Source organism: Stegostoma tigrinum, chromosome 26 (assembly GCF_030684315.1).
Source record: "Stegostoma tigrinum isolate sSteTig4 chromosome 26, sSteTig4.hap1, whole genome shotgun sequence".
Classification (NCBI taxonomy): Eukaryota; Metazoa; Chordata; class Chondrichthyes; order Orectolobiformes; family Stegostomatidae; genus Stegostoma; species Stegostoma tigrinum.
In genome coordinates this window covers 37,503,808-37,520,948 of record NC_081379.1, presented here as the reverse complement: position 1 = coordinate 37,520,948, position 17,141 = coordinate 37,503,808, and the positions used below count along the sequence as shown (strand labels likewise).

The window sequence follows — 17,141 nt, the reverse complement described above, 5'->3', positions numbered from 1 at the left end:
ATAGGTTCATGGGCAACTTACAATTGTGCAACCTTTTCAGATACCATTTTTAATATACTTATGTTCATATATATTTTTAATTCTATTCCTGAAATTCAATGATAAAGAAATGGTCATGAATGACTATCCTTTTCATTAACAGAAGATATTAAGTTGTATTGCTATAACTCTTGTCTAAATATTGAGCAGTTTTTCTGCCGCCGCCACCTCCGTGCTTATTTCTTTAATCATGAAACTAACCCTCCCTCTACTGACCCCTTTCTCCTGCCTCCAACGCACCCCTTCCTGCTGGACACCACCTGAAGGCCTCCTACCTTTCCTCAACCACTTCATCTTTAATTGTGGTCGAGACATCGATCGCCTCAACCTCTCCATCCCTCTCACCCACTCCATCCTCTCCCCTGCAGAATGTGCAGTCCTCCGCTCCACCCCAACCTCACCATAAAACCCGTGGAGAAGGGAGGCGCAGTTGTAGTATGGCGCACTGACCTCTATATCACTGAGGACGGGCGCCAACTCTCCAACACCTCCTCCCACTGTCCCCTGGATCGTGACCGCACCCCACTCCACGACCTCATCACCACAGGTGACCTCCCACCCACAGCCTCTAACCTCATCGTTCCCCAACCCCACCCCGCCCGCTTCTATCTTCTTCTCAAAATCCACAAACCCGACTGCCCCGGTCGACCCATTGTCTCCGCCTGCTCCTGCCCCACTGAACTTATGTCCACCTGTCTCAACTCCATTTTCTCCTGCTTGGTCCAGGAACTACCTACGTCCGTGACTCCACGCACGCTGTCCACCTCCTCCAGAACTTCCAATTCCTCGGTCCCCAACACCTCATTTTCACACTGGACATGCCGTCCCTGTGCACCTGCATTCCCCATGCCGATGGCCTAAAAGCTCTCTGCTTCTTCCTGTCCCGCAGACCCGACCAGTCCCAGACCACTCACGCCCTCATCCGCTTATCCGAACTCGTCCTTATCCTCAACAGCTTCTCCTTTAATTCCACCCACTTCCTACAGACAAAGAGGGTGGCCTTGGATATCCTGCCTGCCTCTTTGTAGGGTATGTGAAACAATCCCTCTTCCAAAGCTACACTGGCCCTATCGCCCATCTCTTCCTCCATTACATTGATGGCTGCTTCAGCACCGCCTCATGTTCCCACAAGGAGCTCGAACAGTTCATCCACTTCACCCACACCTTCCACCCCAACCTTAATTCTACCTGGACCATCTCTGACACCTCTGTCTCCATCCTGGACCTCTCTGTCTCCATCTCTGGCATCCACCTGGAAACTGATATCCATTTTAAACCTACCAACTCCCACAACTACCTGGAATGTTCCTCCTCTCACCCACCTTCCTGTAAAAATGCCATCCCCTATTCCCAATTCATTCACCTCCGCTGCATCTGCTCCTGAGATGAGGCATTCTGCTCCCGAACATCCAGATGTCCTTTTTTTTCAAAAACCGCAACTTGCCCTCCACAGTGATCAAAAATGCCCTCAACCTTGTCTCCCGCATTTCCCGCAACTCACCCCTCACACCCCCTATTCGCAATAATAACCAAAACAGAATCCCCCTCGTCCTTACGTACCACCCGACCAACCTCCAAATCCAACGCATCACCCTCCGACATTTCCGCCATCTGCAATCCGATCCCACCACCAAAGACATTTTTCCCTCCCCACCCTTGTCTACTTTCTGGAGGGACCACACTCTCCATGACTCCCTTGTCCGCTCCACACTCCCCTCCAGCCCCACCACACCCGGCACTTTTCCCTGCAGCCGAAGCAAGTGCTACACCTGCCCCATTCCTCCCCCCCTCACTCTGATCCCAGGCCCTAAGAAGACTTTTCACATCAAACAGATGTTCACCTGCACATCTGTCAATGTTATATACTGTATCCGCTGTTCCCGTTGTGGCCTCTTCTACATCGAGGAAGCCAAGCGGAGGCTTGGGGACCGCTTTGCGGAACACCTGCGCTCTGTTCGCAATGAACAACTGCACCTTCCAGTTGCGAACCATTTCAATTACACCCCCCCAACTCCTCAGACGACATGTCCATCCTGGGCCTCCTGCGTTGCCACAATGATGCCACCCGAAAGATGCAGGAACAGCATCTCATATTTCGCTTGGGAACTCTGCAGCCCAAGTGTATCAATATGGATTTCACAAGCTTCAAAATCTCCCCCTCCCCCGACCACATGCCAAAACCATCCCAACTAGTCCCCGCCTCCCTAACCATTCCTCCCACCTCAAGCCCCACCCCCATCCCCTACCCACTAACATTACCCCGTCCCTCTGACCTGTCCATCTTCCCTGGACTGACCTATCCCCCCCAACTCCCCACCTACATTCACCTTCACTGGCTCTAACCCCCCCTCTTTGACCTGTCTGTCTCCTCTCGCCTTATCTTCTCCTTTATCCATCTTCTATCCACCTCCCCCCGTCTCCCTATTTATTTCAGAACCCCCTTCCCCTCCCCCATTTCTGAAGAAGGGCCCCGACCTGAAACGTCAAGCTTTCCTGCTCCTCTGATGCTGCTTGGCCCGTTGTGTTCATCCAGCTTCACACCGTGTTATCTTGCTATTTTTCCACCTGGTTTCTTAGGATATAATTAATCTGCTAGGTGGTGGATTGGGGGGTTGGTGCATTGAACTGATAACAAACTGAATCACACTGATCTTATGCACGGGATTACAATGCCTCATAACCTCCTGATTGCAACTGGCACTCCCCGCAGCCCCCATTTGTATTGTGAGATAACAGAAGAAGGGTCCCGACCCGAAACATCAAGCTTTCCTGCACCTCTGATGCTGCTTGGCCCGCTGTGTTCATCCAGCTTCACACCGTGTTATCTCAGATTCTCCAGCATCGGCAGTTCCTACTATCCCCATTTATATTGTGAGTTTCTTTCCAGGTGTCAGTACTTCAAGTTTTTTTTTCTGCCCGTTTGCCCATGGGATGTGGGCTTCGCTGGCTAGGTCAGCATTCATTGTCCTTCCCTAATAGTCTTGAGAAAGAAATGTTGAACCGCCCTCTTGAACCACTGCTGTCCATGTGTTTTGCAATGTGTAAGACAGCAATTGAGAAACCTACTCCTGCCCTTTGCCACTTTGTAACTGTGTTAGAGGTAGTGTCCATACCTTTGAGTCAGAAGGTGTGAAGTTTGAACTCCACTTCTCACATTGGAGAATAGAATGCAGAATACTGCCTTGATATCTGGTGGGCACCTAGCATCCAGTGGGATAGAGTAATTGTATCATCACGCCACATCTCCCAGCTACCCCACCTCCCCCAAACTCCCATATAAGGTATGGAAGCCATAAAGCCTCCTGAACAGATTGGTTATAAAGATGATTACAGTTGGTTTGTTAAACAGTCTGCAAATCATTCCACTCCTTGATTCAGTGAACAATGTAGACACAAAATAACAGCTAAAGGAGGCTACATTGTTACTTGCTCTCCATTCTCAGTGGTCTGCTCCTCCCAACTGACGTGAAGTTGCTTCTCATTAATCCCTGGCAGTGACTGCTCAACGCTTTGCCTATTTCTTCTTTGGAAGAAAGATGTCCTGCATATGTGCGAATTGTGATTGCTATGCATTAGATTCCACTGGTTGTGGTTTAGTCTTTGATCATGCTTCTTAACGTCATAGCTCGAGGGGTTTGAGTTCAGAATACAGGCTCACACGCAACACCCCAAAAAAAAACAAGTTATTAACCCTGTTGCTTTTGAGGAGCTGTCGCATTCTACAGAGTTAGTCCCACATTTGACTTTGAAGCCACAGTCACTCAATCATGAAAGTAATTAATTGTATGTATAGCACCTTGAGGAGCGTTGGATGGAATGATGATGCTCACTCTAACTCTTTGTGTGTCTTCCTTGTAATTCCAGTTCATGTTTGCCAGTTTTGTTTCAGAGGTTGTGATGGCTTTAATTTGACTTAAAACAGTCATGAGCTGTAACTGACAATGCTACTATAGAGGCATCAGATTTTGTCCAATATTTTTGTCCAATAATTTGGTATGTTTTAGAATACCAATTAATGCAAACTCTGCACTGACTAACAGAGGAAACAGTGGGCATGAACAGATTCCTCCTGCAACAGGTTGACTGCTCTCTTTTACATTTGAATACATACCTTCTGAGAAATCCTTAACTATTTGCTCCCTTGAAGCCAATTCTGAGATGCAATCATTGATGTAATGTCATGTATTAAAGCCTGTAACCATATTGGTGGTAGATGGTGCTCAATGTTATTGGTCAACAGAGTAAGAACAAAAGGGTCATGTTCCGAGTGGCAGCCAGTGACTAATGGATTACTGAAAGGATCAGTGCTTGCACCCCAGCTATTCACAACATGTATTAATGATTTAGATGAAGAAACTGAACGTAATATCTTCAGGTATGTAGATGTCTTGAAGCTGAGTGGGAGGGTGAGCTGTGAAGAGGATGCAGAGATATTTTGGCGTAATTTGGACAAGTTGAGTGAGTAGGCAAATGCAGGGGAAATGAGGTAGAATATGGATAAATGAGCAGTAGCAAAAACAGGAAGGTAGATAATTATCTGAACAGCAATACTGATTCAGCAGGCGTCGAAGAAGGCAATGGTATTTTGGTCTTCATTTTTAGAGGATTTGAGTACAGGAGCAGGGATATCTGGCTGTAGCTGTGCAGGGCCTTGGTGAGGTTACGAGTGGAGTTTTGTGTGTAGTTTTGGCCTCCTTATTTTAGGATGGATATCCTGGTGACAGAGGGAGTGCGGTGACTGATTCCAGAGATGGCAGGACTCATATATGAACAGAGGCTGGATCAGCCAGGGTGATTTCAAGAATGGCTTAGATAGAGTTCTAGGGGCTAAAGGGGTCAAAGAGTATGGGAGAAAGTAGGAACAGGGCATTGAGTTGGTTGATCGTCCATGCCCATATTGAATGAGGGAGGAGGCTCAAAGGGCTGAATGGCCTATTCCTGCTCCTGTTTTCTATGTTCTATGCCAAATTCTGGCCCATAGCTAAGTGTCAATAGATCTTTTGCGCTTAATTTCTCCATTGCCTCTCCCTGTATTCTAATTTATGAGGAGCTCATGTTCCCATTGCACTTTTAGCAAATGACTTGATTTCAGTGACTAATGGCTCATTTTCAAAGCTGCTTCTCAGCAATTGAGCCATTGAATTTTTTTTTCATTAATCTCCAGGTTGACATGCATAGGAACAAGGGTACACCAGTTAGTTCCTCAAATCTGCTCTCCATTCAGTTAAATCATAGCTCAACTCTATATTTCTTGATACCATTGCTCAACAATTTAGAAAATCTGTGGCTGAATTTTTACAATTATGGAACCTTCATGGAGACTGCAAATGACGGATGGACTCTGGAGCTGGAAATACTGACCCCTATTTCTGAGATATCCCATTTTCATCAGAAGGGCAAAGATAGTACACCATAAAGGCACTCCGAGCTCGGCAGGGCCAATTGAATTTAGTGCTGCATTCAAACAGGCTCTATTTTTACTGGAGCAGTGAGAGAGCTGTGAGTTGTTAAAATAATTAAGAATGCTCTTGAGTGGTGTAGAATGTCCATAGAATTATAAAGCTGGGAAATTATTTTAATCTCCAACCATTTCAGAGTTTTTAAAAAAGCCTGTCTGTGTTGCTGAGAGGCAAGAAGGGGAACTCAATCTGTGAAGTTGTTTACATTTTCATCCCTTGCAACAAAAAATGAAATAGCCACACCGTGTCAGTGGTGGTTGAATAAAGCCTGTGACAACAGTCTCAGCAGCTATTGGTTGACAATAACCCAAGAATTATTATAATGTCATTGTTAATGCATAGCTGCTCTCCACAACCTTTCTATTTATCTCAGTGGAAGTTCGTTGTTAGATTGATAGCTGAAGTAAGTTTATTACATGATTATCTCTCTTTGATGTCGGATTATGAATACATATGGTAAGTTTCTATTCAGGTTGAAATACTTGATGGAATTTAAAAGCTGCAAATTACTTTTCTGAGTAATACCTTTATTTTATATAGCGAAGGATGTAATAGATATTTAGAATTTTGATCCATGTTGGTATGGTTCCTGAGGTTTGGCAATAGTGGATACTGGATAAGTTGAACAGACAGTGCAAGTGAAAAGAGTGATGTGGTATTAATTGACATTAAGGTGGCAAAAGGATTATCTGGTGCTTTGTGTCCCACACCCACTATGCCCCCACCCCCTGGTAAAGAAGATGTGCCATTCGGGTGTGATTCTCCTGAAGCAGGGGGCGGTAAGCTGCAAGATTTTCTGACTCACTGTGTCTGACTCGGGAGAGAGAATCCGGGCCTATCGCAATTTTAGTTTCCAGTCTTTCCCACCACTCCAGCCTTCTGGGAGGGAGAAAGTTCCAGATTTCCCTCCTGACTGGCCTAACTCTCAGATTATGCCCCCTTGTTTCTGATTTCTCAAGAGGTAAGAGTTTCTTAGTATCTACCCAGGTGAATCCTTTTCAAAATTTAGATGGACTAAACAGATCACACCTTAACCTTCTACAACTCAAGGGAATAAAATCTAGGCTTACACTCATGATCCTCATAAATTTCCCCCTTGAGCCCCAATATCATTCTGTTATATTTTCGATTGATTTTAACTACACTTTTCAGATCATGTATTATACAATGATACCACTCAGAAGGAGGTCTTAAAAGAAATAGTCCATTGCGTCTATCTCTCCCCTTTGGCAGAGATGACCTAGTAATCTCCTCCTATGCTTTCTGTATAACACTGTTAAAAAAATTCCTACGAGTTTTAATCATTCCTCTTTACAATTCAACTATTTTCTCAGGTGGTGCATTTCCAATTGCAACTTGCTGTGCATAAGCTTAAAACTTTTCTCATATCACTTTTGTTTTCTCATTGTGTCCTTGGGTTACAACCTCTGTGCCACGAAAGAAAAATCTCTCTTCTTTAAGTCTCAAAATACAAATGATTAGATGATGCCTAAGTCAAATCTCTTCTTGCCTTACTATGCCCTAAGGAAAACAACTCCAGCTTTTCCAGTCTGTCCAAAGAACTGATTCCCTTCCTAAACACCCTCCTCAAGGCCTTTAATGAAAAAAAAAGTCACTGGATAACAGAATTCATGTTTAAGGGAGTTGTTCCCATGATGCTTACTATTGTTGACATTAGGCGTTAATGACAAGGACATCAGTCAATATTGCAGTGTTAAATCCAACAGCTGCTTTGCTCACTGAATCTACTTGCTGTGTTAATCATTCTAGTCTCGATCTTGTCATGGAGCTGCCCGTTAAGTAATATATGTACTTATTGATTGCTGTGTAGTGTGGGTGTATTTAACAATATCTAATCAGTCAGTGTGAGGCAGAAAGCAATCCAGGGATATTAAGAATTTAATCAAAGTAAAATGTGTTAAGGTTCCAGTGTTGTGAGTTTTTTAATGCCTGCGACAAATTAGACCTACCAGTTTCCCACTCAGTGGTGAACGTGAACAATGTGAACAAATTTAAATACAAATAGATACTTCAAAATATTTGACATTTCTTGTGTGAATAGCAGGTACAGTGGGGTAGGCCATGACTCAATGTAACAGTGTAAGACAGCGATAGTGATGACTTCTATAATTAAGCTTGTATTCCTTTGAGTGTAGAAGATTTCAATGTGATCGAAAAAGGGCCCAGATTTTTGATTGGGACTCGGAAATGCAAAGCCAGGGAAAAGTTCTGGTCCCACATGCCTGACTCCTGAACAACTGCCTCGGATGGCCCCAGGATGGGGGAGGATGCCACCGGAAGTCAGACCACCTGCTCCTGATAGCAGTATGGAGGCTGACACAGGTGTGGCTGGGTGTGGAGGTGGGATATCTGAAAGTCTGATTTCTGTACGGGAGTCGTAGAGAAAAGAATAAAATGAGAGATAGCCTTCTGACCCTATCCTGCACACCCATCACACACCCTCATGCCCCATGATTCACCCATGCCAGCACATGCTCCCCCACCCTACCCCACAGCCTTTTAGATCCCCATCCTCCTGTACCCACTCCCAGTGGCTCTTGACAGCTCTTATGCCACAACACACTGCAACTATGAACTATGCCAAAATGAAGAAGAATACCTGCACCAAGTATTTAGAGATGACAGATACCCAAACAGCCCTGACAAACTTGATGCGTTATTGTGCATCAAGAACCTATCTGAACTGACCACAAGACACCTACGGCCACTGGGCATCAGAGTGGCACACAAACCTATATCAACCCTACGCCAACTGCTAGCTCGAACCAAAGACCCCTTACCCACCATGGACAGAACTGGCACATACAAAATACCATGCAAGGACTGTGACAAACATTACATTGGACAGACAGGAAGGAAACTACCTATGAGAATACATGAACACCAACTAGCAACAAAAAGACTCAACCAGTACTCACTTGTCTCCACACATACAGATTGTGGACTGTTTGACTGGGGCAACGTCAGGATCCTAGGCCAGGCCAAGCAGAGACAAGCACAGGAATTTCTGGAGGCCTGGTTCTCCACCAAGAAGGCCATCAATAAGCACTTAGAATTAGACCCTATGTACACACTATTGCAAAGAAAAGCCGGAAATGAGGTAATCAACTTCACAGACCCCAGAGTTTAAATACCAGGCAGGAAAACACAACAGCGCTTCATCGGAGGCTGCACTGATGATGCTACCCAGCAGGGTAATGAAACATCTGTGAACTAACGAACCAGCTCGGCGAGCGAACCAACCACAGCTCCTATGCCAACTAAGTAACATCATGCCAACCCATGCCCCCACAAACTACCCTTTATTCTATGTAAATCCATCCAACATCTACCATGCATTAGGAGCCATGCAGAGATGCAATAAAGTAAAATTCTAAGTCTTCTAAAAACAGCATTCATTCTTGAAAACTTATAATATGCATTTAAATTCATTCAGCTCAATAATCCATTACACAAATAAGAAGTTGTATTCATAACATCACATCAAAGATATTAAGACCATAAGACTACAAGACATAGGAGTGGAAGCAAGGCCATTCGGCCCATCAAGTCCACTCCGCCATTTAAATCATGGCTGATTGGCATTTCAACTCCACTTCCCTGCACTCTCCCCGTAGCCCTTGATACTTTCTGAGATCAGGAATTTATCGATCTCTGCCTTGAAGGCATCCAACCTCCCGGCCTCTACTGCATGGCAATGAATTCCATAAGCCCACCACTCTCTGGTTGAAGAAATGTCGTCTTGTTTTAGTTTTAAATTTACCACCTCTAATTTTAAGGCTGTGCCCACGGGTCCTAGTCTCCCCGCCTAACAGAAACAACTTCCTAATAAGATATTAGAACCACTTGGAGCTGCCAATCAAACAGTAAATTGGTAGGCACCCTACCGTGATAATGATAGGCTGTGGAATCAGCATTAGTAAAATATTCTTGGTGAATTCCTGCAATGCATACAGAAGTTTACACCACAGAAATAGGCTATCTGCTCCAACATGTCTATTGCTGCTGTAAATGCTCCACACAAAATACCACCAACCTTACTTTAGCGCAACTTATCATTCTACTCTTCTACCCTTTCTCCCTCAAGTAATTAACTCATTCCTCTTTGGTGCATTGATACTTAGTGCCTCAACCATTCTATGAGGTAGTGAGTTCCAGTTTCTCACTGCTCTGTGATACTGTATTCTATAATATATCAACCCTCCCTGTAGATGAGATAAATTGAACAAAGAGAGAAACAATCTGAAGCAAGGAAACCTGTCCAATTCCTTACAGAGCAAAAAAAAACTAAACAATAAAAGCATTTCACCGCAAATTTGCTCAAGAATTCCAAACATTGGCCACCAATAATGCAACAGCAAGAAAGGTCGATCTACAACCCTATCACATGTTAACTCAAGGTTTCCATTCACCTGAAACTGAGTTGGGCAAGTTCCAAATATATTCTTAGCATTTAATTTTGTTCACCCTAAAATCTTACTGTCCCTTTTTCTTTGTAATGTTGATGCTCAGTTTGAAGGTGGGACTAAGTTAGTCAAACTTTGATCTCAATGCTGAGAATTGCCCTGAAAATTGCATTAAGATGGTCAAAATGTTTGTCATGTTGCACCATTCATTCAACCAGCCAGACCATTGACACTATCGTGTAATACCACATAACAGGGATGCGTGAATGGCCATTACAGGCTGGCACAGTGGTTAGCACTGCTGCCTCAAAGTACTAGGGTCCCAGGTTTAATCTCCGCCTTGGATGACTGTCTGTGTGGAGTTTGCACACTCTCCCTGTGTCTGTTCGGTTTCCCCTAGGTGCTTCAGTTTCCTCCCACAGTTCAAAGATGTGCAGGCTAGCTGGATTCATATGGCCAATGTGGGGTTACGGGAATAGGTTGTGGTCTGGAGGAGGGTCAGGGCATATTCTGTGATCCAAAAGGCCTCTTTCCATAGTGTAGGGATTCTACAATCAAGTCAGAAAGTTGTACTTTAGCCAAAGAGGTCCTGAGATCCTGCAAATAGCCAGGTCAATAGACAAACCCATGGCTTTCAAAGGATTATAAAATGCAATCAGATTTTTGGAAAAGAAAGCTTTTGGAGCAAAAATTGAACTCATATCTCTGGATTAGAGCTAAGCATGTTAGCCACTGAGACACTCATCAGAAGCTCATGGCTTTCTCCAGTGTTAAAGTCAAGAGTGTATTATTAAGTCTCCCATGTCTATTTAATTGGATATTTATCAGTTCAAGGTACAATGATTTTGGGGTTTGTTTTTGGGGTAGGACTTAATTCAGACCAAAACAAAGAGAAACCATTGTTGTGTCCCTTGGGCAGTTAATTGTACCCATGAGATTGAATCATTCCCTCCTTTCAGATCTTTATCAAACAGCAATAAAATAATCAAAAAATTATTTGAAAAGATATTCAACTTTTGAACAGAAAAGAAACTCCAAAGAAGGGTCATTGTTTTGTTCTCCTAAGATGCTGCCAGATCTGCTGCATTTCTTCCACAATTTCTGTTTTCATTTCATACTTCCAGCATCTTGCAGTTCTTTTCTTTGTTTTTAGAACAGAAAGAGCCCAATACCAAAGGTTCAGGTACAAATGAAGCCTCAGATTAAAGGCTGACCCAATGATGCAGACCTTTACCTCACGGCCAACCCATACCAATCCAGACATTTTTCAATGGCAACCCATTGTAGCTACCTGTATTCATAAGAGCATAAGAATTTTTACGTAAAATCAAAAAGACTAATCAACTCAAAAATGCCGATTTGATTGATCAACCATAATCACACCGTTTCTCAAAACTTCCTGCAATTCCTTCTCCCACTCAGCATTATCTAATTGTGGTTTGTGGCCAATTTCACTATTTTTCTTTTAATAGGTAGCGTTCCTCATGAGAAAAGTGCCTTTTGAATGATTGACATGACTGAGCAACATTCTTCTGAGCTGTATTTTGATACAAGCCATTAACCCTTTGAATTTGCACATTGTCAATGAGGAGATATAATTCCTATTTGCAAATCTGCCAACCTTAGAGTGAAAATAATTTGATTTTCAACTTCTAAATTCTTAACATTTAATTTCTGTCTACCCTGACGTTTGGAGACAGTCTGATCCATGAGACGCACACTGGCTTTCTGAAGGGTATACTCGTTTGCATTGTTTCCTTGCTTCAGCTTACTTTTTTTTTCAAATCTCTGTGCGCTTTGTGAAAATATATGAAAAATTCTGCTTCTGCCATTGCTTCTGGTAGGATGACCTCAGGGAATACTAATTGCCTCCACACGATCCAGAGGGAATAGTGCAAGTTTAGAGGACAATTCTGAGGGCCAGATTTGTGCCATGTTCTAGCTCCTCACCGTGTCAACCAAATCGGTGTCAAGAATGATGCCCATCTCGGTGAACTGGGGATGTAATTTAATGCCAAATTCTGATTATATCACTGGATTCAATCTTCTGTTTTTCACTCTGGGACCAACCAAGGACCCCACATTATAAGCTTGGCAGTGAAACAATGTGAATAGCGACCAGGATGCCCAGGTAAATTTAATATTTTTAAAGGCTCCTTGAGGACGAGGGTGCCTTCGGTTGTGAACTTTTATGATCCTCCCCAATCCCTTACTTACTTTGGCGTAGCTCCTTGTCAGCAGTCTAACCCTGCAAAGATTTGCACTCTATTCTGTCAGCTGCAGTGATGATGCTGGGCAGAGGTCAGTGTGAGGGAATGTTTGAGTGATAGAATTTCATGGCCTCAGGCTTCAGGAGGCTGTTCAGTTTTTCCACTCAGTGAGCCTGAATTTCTAACCAAATTTTAAAATTAGGATCTTCAATGTCCCCATGTTGCAAACGACGAGAAGTTAAACTCAAACCTGTAAAAGAGTCCAATGTTGAATTCCAGTTAGGGTCTTACAATGTCCTGGTGAGCATCTATCCTGTAGCCAACATCACTGAATTAGTTTAATTAGTATGTTCTCTGGTTGCTCTTTGTGGGATCTTGCTGTGCTTAAATTAGCAACAGTATTTATCCAGAAATAAAATGCCAATGCAGCTCAAGAATTTAAAAGACAGGGTTGTACTTTAGGATTAGCGATAATGGGAACTGCAGATGCTGGAGAATTCCAAGATAATAAAATGTGAGGCTGGATGAACACAGCAGGCCAAGCAGCATCTCAGGAGCGATTACCTGAGGTTGTAAAAGTTGCTATATATATGAAAGCTTATCTTTCTAACAAGTATTCACATTTTAGAAATCTCCTAAAGTACGCTGTCATCTTTTGGTGATTATTTGACATTATCATTGTCCACTGGTTACGTTGACTAATAGAAATCCTGTTTAACATTTGCCTAATCTAAACAGCTAATAAACTTTGGATATCCGTATCAGACTTGTTTTGTGATAGGATGTCAAATTTTGAAGTAAAACTGTAAGAAGGACCAGTTATGATTATAGAAAATAAACAGAAATTGCCGGAATAGCTCAGCAGGCCTGGCAGCACCCGTGGAGAGAAATCAGGGTTCACGTTTTGGGTTGAGTGACTGTCCCTCACAACTGATGGTGGCTATCCTCTAGCAACCGTCAGTTCTAGAATGATAGAATCCCTATCATGGCCATTCAGCCCATCGAGATCACACTGACCCTCCAAAGAATATCCCATCGTCACCCACCCTCCTACCCGTTCCCTGTAACCCTGCATTTTCCACAGCCAATCCACCTAGACTCCACATCCTTGGACGCCATGAGCAATTAAGCATGGCCAATCTACCTATCCTGCACACCTTTGGACAGTGGGAGGAAACACACACACATTAACTTTGGCTTCTCTCCACGGATGTTGCCAGATCTGCTGAGCTTTCCAGCAATATCTATTTTGGTTTCTGATTTACAGCATCTGCAGTTCTTTCATCTTTTATGATTATAGAAGCCTCTGACAGTTAATGTATCCATGAGATTGAAGTAATTTGTTCTGATGAATGGAATTTCATGTTATGAACAATTATTCAAATTAGTGATGGATAGATTTTGGAGATTAAAGGAATTGAGGGGTAGCACTGAATCATTTAGATGAAGTAAAGATCAGTCATGATTTTATCAAATGGTGGAGGAGACTCGCAAGTTTAATCTTGTTCCTATTTCTTATGTTCATAGCACTAGCAACAGAGTGGCCATTTAGTCACTTCAATATTTATTTATATCATTGGGTTTCTCTGCACCTTAATTCGAGTGACTTGCTCCGACTCAATATCCTTTATTGTCATTTACTACTAAATTATCTACTTCAGCCTTGGAAGATGTAATTGTTCAGGTATCCGCAGCATTTTGGAGATGAGAGTTCCAAATTTCAATGATCATTATGTGAAAAATTGCTTCTTGATTTCACTCCTAAATAGCCTCATTCCAATTTCAAAATTGCATCTTCTTGTTCTTGCTTGATTACCCGAGGAAATGGATTCTGTGTATCCAGCCATTCAAAGCCATTAAACATCTTAAACACTTTGCTAATTCACACTGAACGGAATGCAAGCTCCGTTTCCTTAGTTAGTCTTTAGAATTAATATTTTTATCTCCAGTTTCACATTTGTGCATTTTTCCACATCCTCTCCATTCATTACGACACCTCCATTTAAACTCAAGGATCAGTGGAACTTAACCAGCCTCAGATGTGTATCTGGGACAACATTGTGACGCTGGTTAAGTGTTATTCACACAAATTTGCTGCAAAAATGTTGCGCTGTTGCTAATTGAGGATTAAAGTGACTGATTTTTTGGAATTTTAATTAAATTGTACCTGCTGTCTATCTTACTTAATATGGATCAGGCCAAACTGCCTGCCACCTATAGCTGAGCAGTTCAAGCAAAGGTCACCCTGGAGATCACTGTCCGTGGGAATAAGTGACCATAAAGAGCAGAGTATGCCACTGTTTTGATCTGTTTTGTTCACAATCAAAGCTTAATGGATCTGAGCTTCAGTAATGTCTCAATGAGTCAGCGTAGGCCTTGCCCACACAGAGCAGTAGGCCCAGCTCCACTGGGGAACCTTCTATTGTCTGGGACCCTGGCCTTAGTTCAGTTCTGGGTCCTGATCCCACACAGTATTGTTTCAGAGATACGCACCGGGACTCTTAAAGAGCCAGGCCAAGTGATGTCAGAAAGTTGGCTTGTTGACCAAATAAGGACAGTGGGTGAACCCCTGGAGATGGAGGACTAACGGACGGCTTTCCCACTCTGACACATTGGCAGCACTATCAGCCAACTTGGGAGCTGCAAATTCATGACTGAGAGTAAAAGGGTGCTTGAACGAGGAGGTGCCCTTTGAAGTAGTTTTTTTTATTTGTAAAGACCCCCAAAGCACTGGGACTTACTTAAAGTCAGACAGGAATAGACCGTTGATCCCCTTGTAACTTGGCAGCTCACCACCATGTTCTCAAGGGACAACTAGGAATTGGCAATAAATGTTGGTACAGTCTGTGATGACCACATCCCATGAATGAATTTTAAAAACCTGTTGTCATTCAGCTACCAAGATAGTAATTCAATCTTCTCCACCTTTTTTGATTAATCATCCCTGATTCTGTTATCTCTCATTTTCCAACCAAGGGAAACTAATTGTCAATGAATTTGAAAAGCCCACTCGTGTTGCTGTATCTCAAAGCTACTGTACATAGTTGCTAATTTACTGCTTTTTGATTTTCCTCAGTGCCGGGCTACCTGGGCTGTTTCAAAGACAATGGTGACCCACCGCCTTTATCAGGCAGCAGTGAAACCTCCAACAAGCTGACCATTCAGACCTGCATTAAGTTTTGCAGGAGCAAGCGATTCAAGGTACATGCCAGATTGCTGTTTTAAATTAATTGTAATGGATTATAGAGATGAAATTCTGAAAAGAAAAGGACTTTAGGCCGGAGTGAGAAGGATCTGCAAAATGTGTGACACTGCGGCAGAGTTATACTCAATTGTGAGATTCACAATAATTGTGCTGAAGTCGCTGGGAGTGATTCTGTTTTAATATAGTCACAAGGCCTGAGAACTGTGGGTTATGGGACATTGGGCAAGGGAGATGTGAGGACAAGGCGTCAAATTTCTTATCCCACCATGTATGTTTTTACAATAATATTAGCCTTGTCTAATAATGCAGTAGTATAGTGGTAATGTCATTTGGTTAATAGTCTAGAGGTACTCGATTAATTCTCTAGAGACATAGCTGGTGGTGTTTAGCTTTGTTCACTTCAGAATCTAATGTAAAAACACATCTGGTTCACTAATGTCTTTAGGGAAGGAAATCTGCCATCCTTACCTGATCTAGCTTCCGTGTGATTTCACATCCACATTGGTACGATTGACCCTTAAATGCCCTTTGAAATGAACTAGCATGCCACTTAGTTCAGGGGCAATTAGGGATGGGCGACAAATGCTGTACTTGTCAGTAACACCACATTTCATGAGACAATAAGGAGGAAAACAAAAATCTCATTAGATCTCTGAAAGTAAAAAGGTAGACAGATCCTGATCCAAAAAGACTTTCCTTTATCACATGATCCAAGAGTGGGCATAATATGCTCAAACAGTATAAAAAACTCATTAAACACAGCAAAAGTATTGCATACAATCTGGTCACATCTCAGGGACCACATTTCATATAAGAGAGTACAAAAATTAGCATGTATATTAACAGGGATAGAGAAGTTTTGCCCTGAAGAAAGATTGAATAGGCTGAAGGGGCTAAGGGGAGACTTAATTCAGGTGATAAAATGATGAGAAGTCTAGATAAAGTGTTTGGGAAGAATATATTTCCCTCCGTACATATAACAGTAACTGAGTCCGTAGATTTAAATTTAGTTGCATGAAAGGAATAATGGTTTTTTCTTCACCTGCTGGAACTGCCTTGAAAGATAGCAGAGAGATGAAACTCTCCACTGCACATAAAAACTACTTGAATGTGCATTCAAAATGTTTTACCCTAACCCTAACACTAACCTTAACTCTATTGCTGTGGGCCAAAAGCTGGACAGTGAGAAGGGACGACAAGGTTAATTTTTGGACACTGTGGCTCAAATAACCTCTTTCTATGCAGTCGGAACATTGGAGTAGGAGCAGGCCATTCGGCCTCTCAAGCTGATTCTACCCCTGTAGATCAGAGCTGATCGTCTATATCCCCCTCCACCCACATACCCATTAATATCTTTCATATCTAGAAATTTATAAATATCTCTCTTGAACTCACTCAATGACTAAGTTCCCATAGCTCTCTTGGCTAGAGACTTTCAAACTTCACCACCATCTGAGCCACATCCCACAACATTCGACCACATATTCATTTTCAGTTATAAATGGATTACCCCTCATTCTGAGACAATATCTGCTTGTTTTAGATCTTGCCCTTACACATGGAAAAGATCCTTTCTTCATCTACTCTCGCTTGTCCTATAAGAATTTTATAATTTAGGACTGAATGTGAGCAGCTGTTGGTCAAGAAAATCTGAGTTTTTATTTTGTACAAATCTAATTGAATTTATAACCGTCATTGGCACTAAATCTACAGTTTAAAGTGTGTAATTGTTAACCTTAAGCAGGGATTTTACAGGGAATCCAATGAAGGATCAGCATCATTTAGAACCAGAAAAGCTGTA

General features: G+C 42.6%; 1 protein-coding gene across 1 annotated transcript in view; it reads left to right on the top strand.

Annotated features, from left to right (window-relative positions):
- Positions 1 to 17,141, top strand: part of kremen1 (kringle containing transmembrane protein 1) — a 174,905-nt gene that overhangs the window by 92,127 nt on the left and 65,637 nt on the right. The window contains exon 4 of the mRNA XM_048556251.2: positions 15,212 to 15,336. Within this exon, the coding sequence (XP_048412208.1) occupies positions 15,212 to 15,336 (125 nt within the window). The remainder of the gene's footprint in view (positions 1 to 15,211; positions 15,337 to 17,141) is intronic.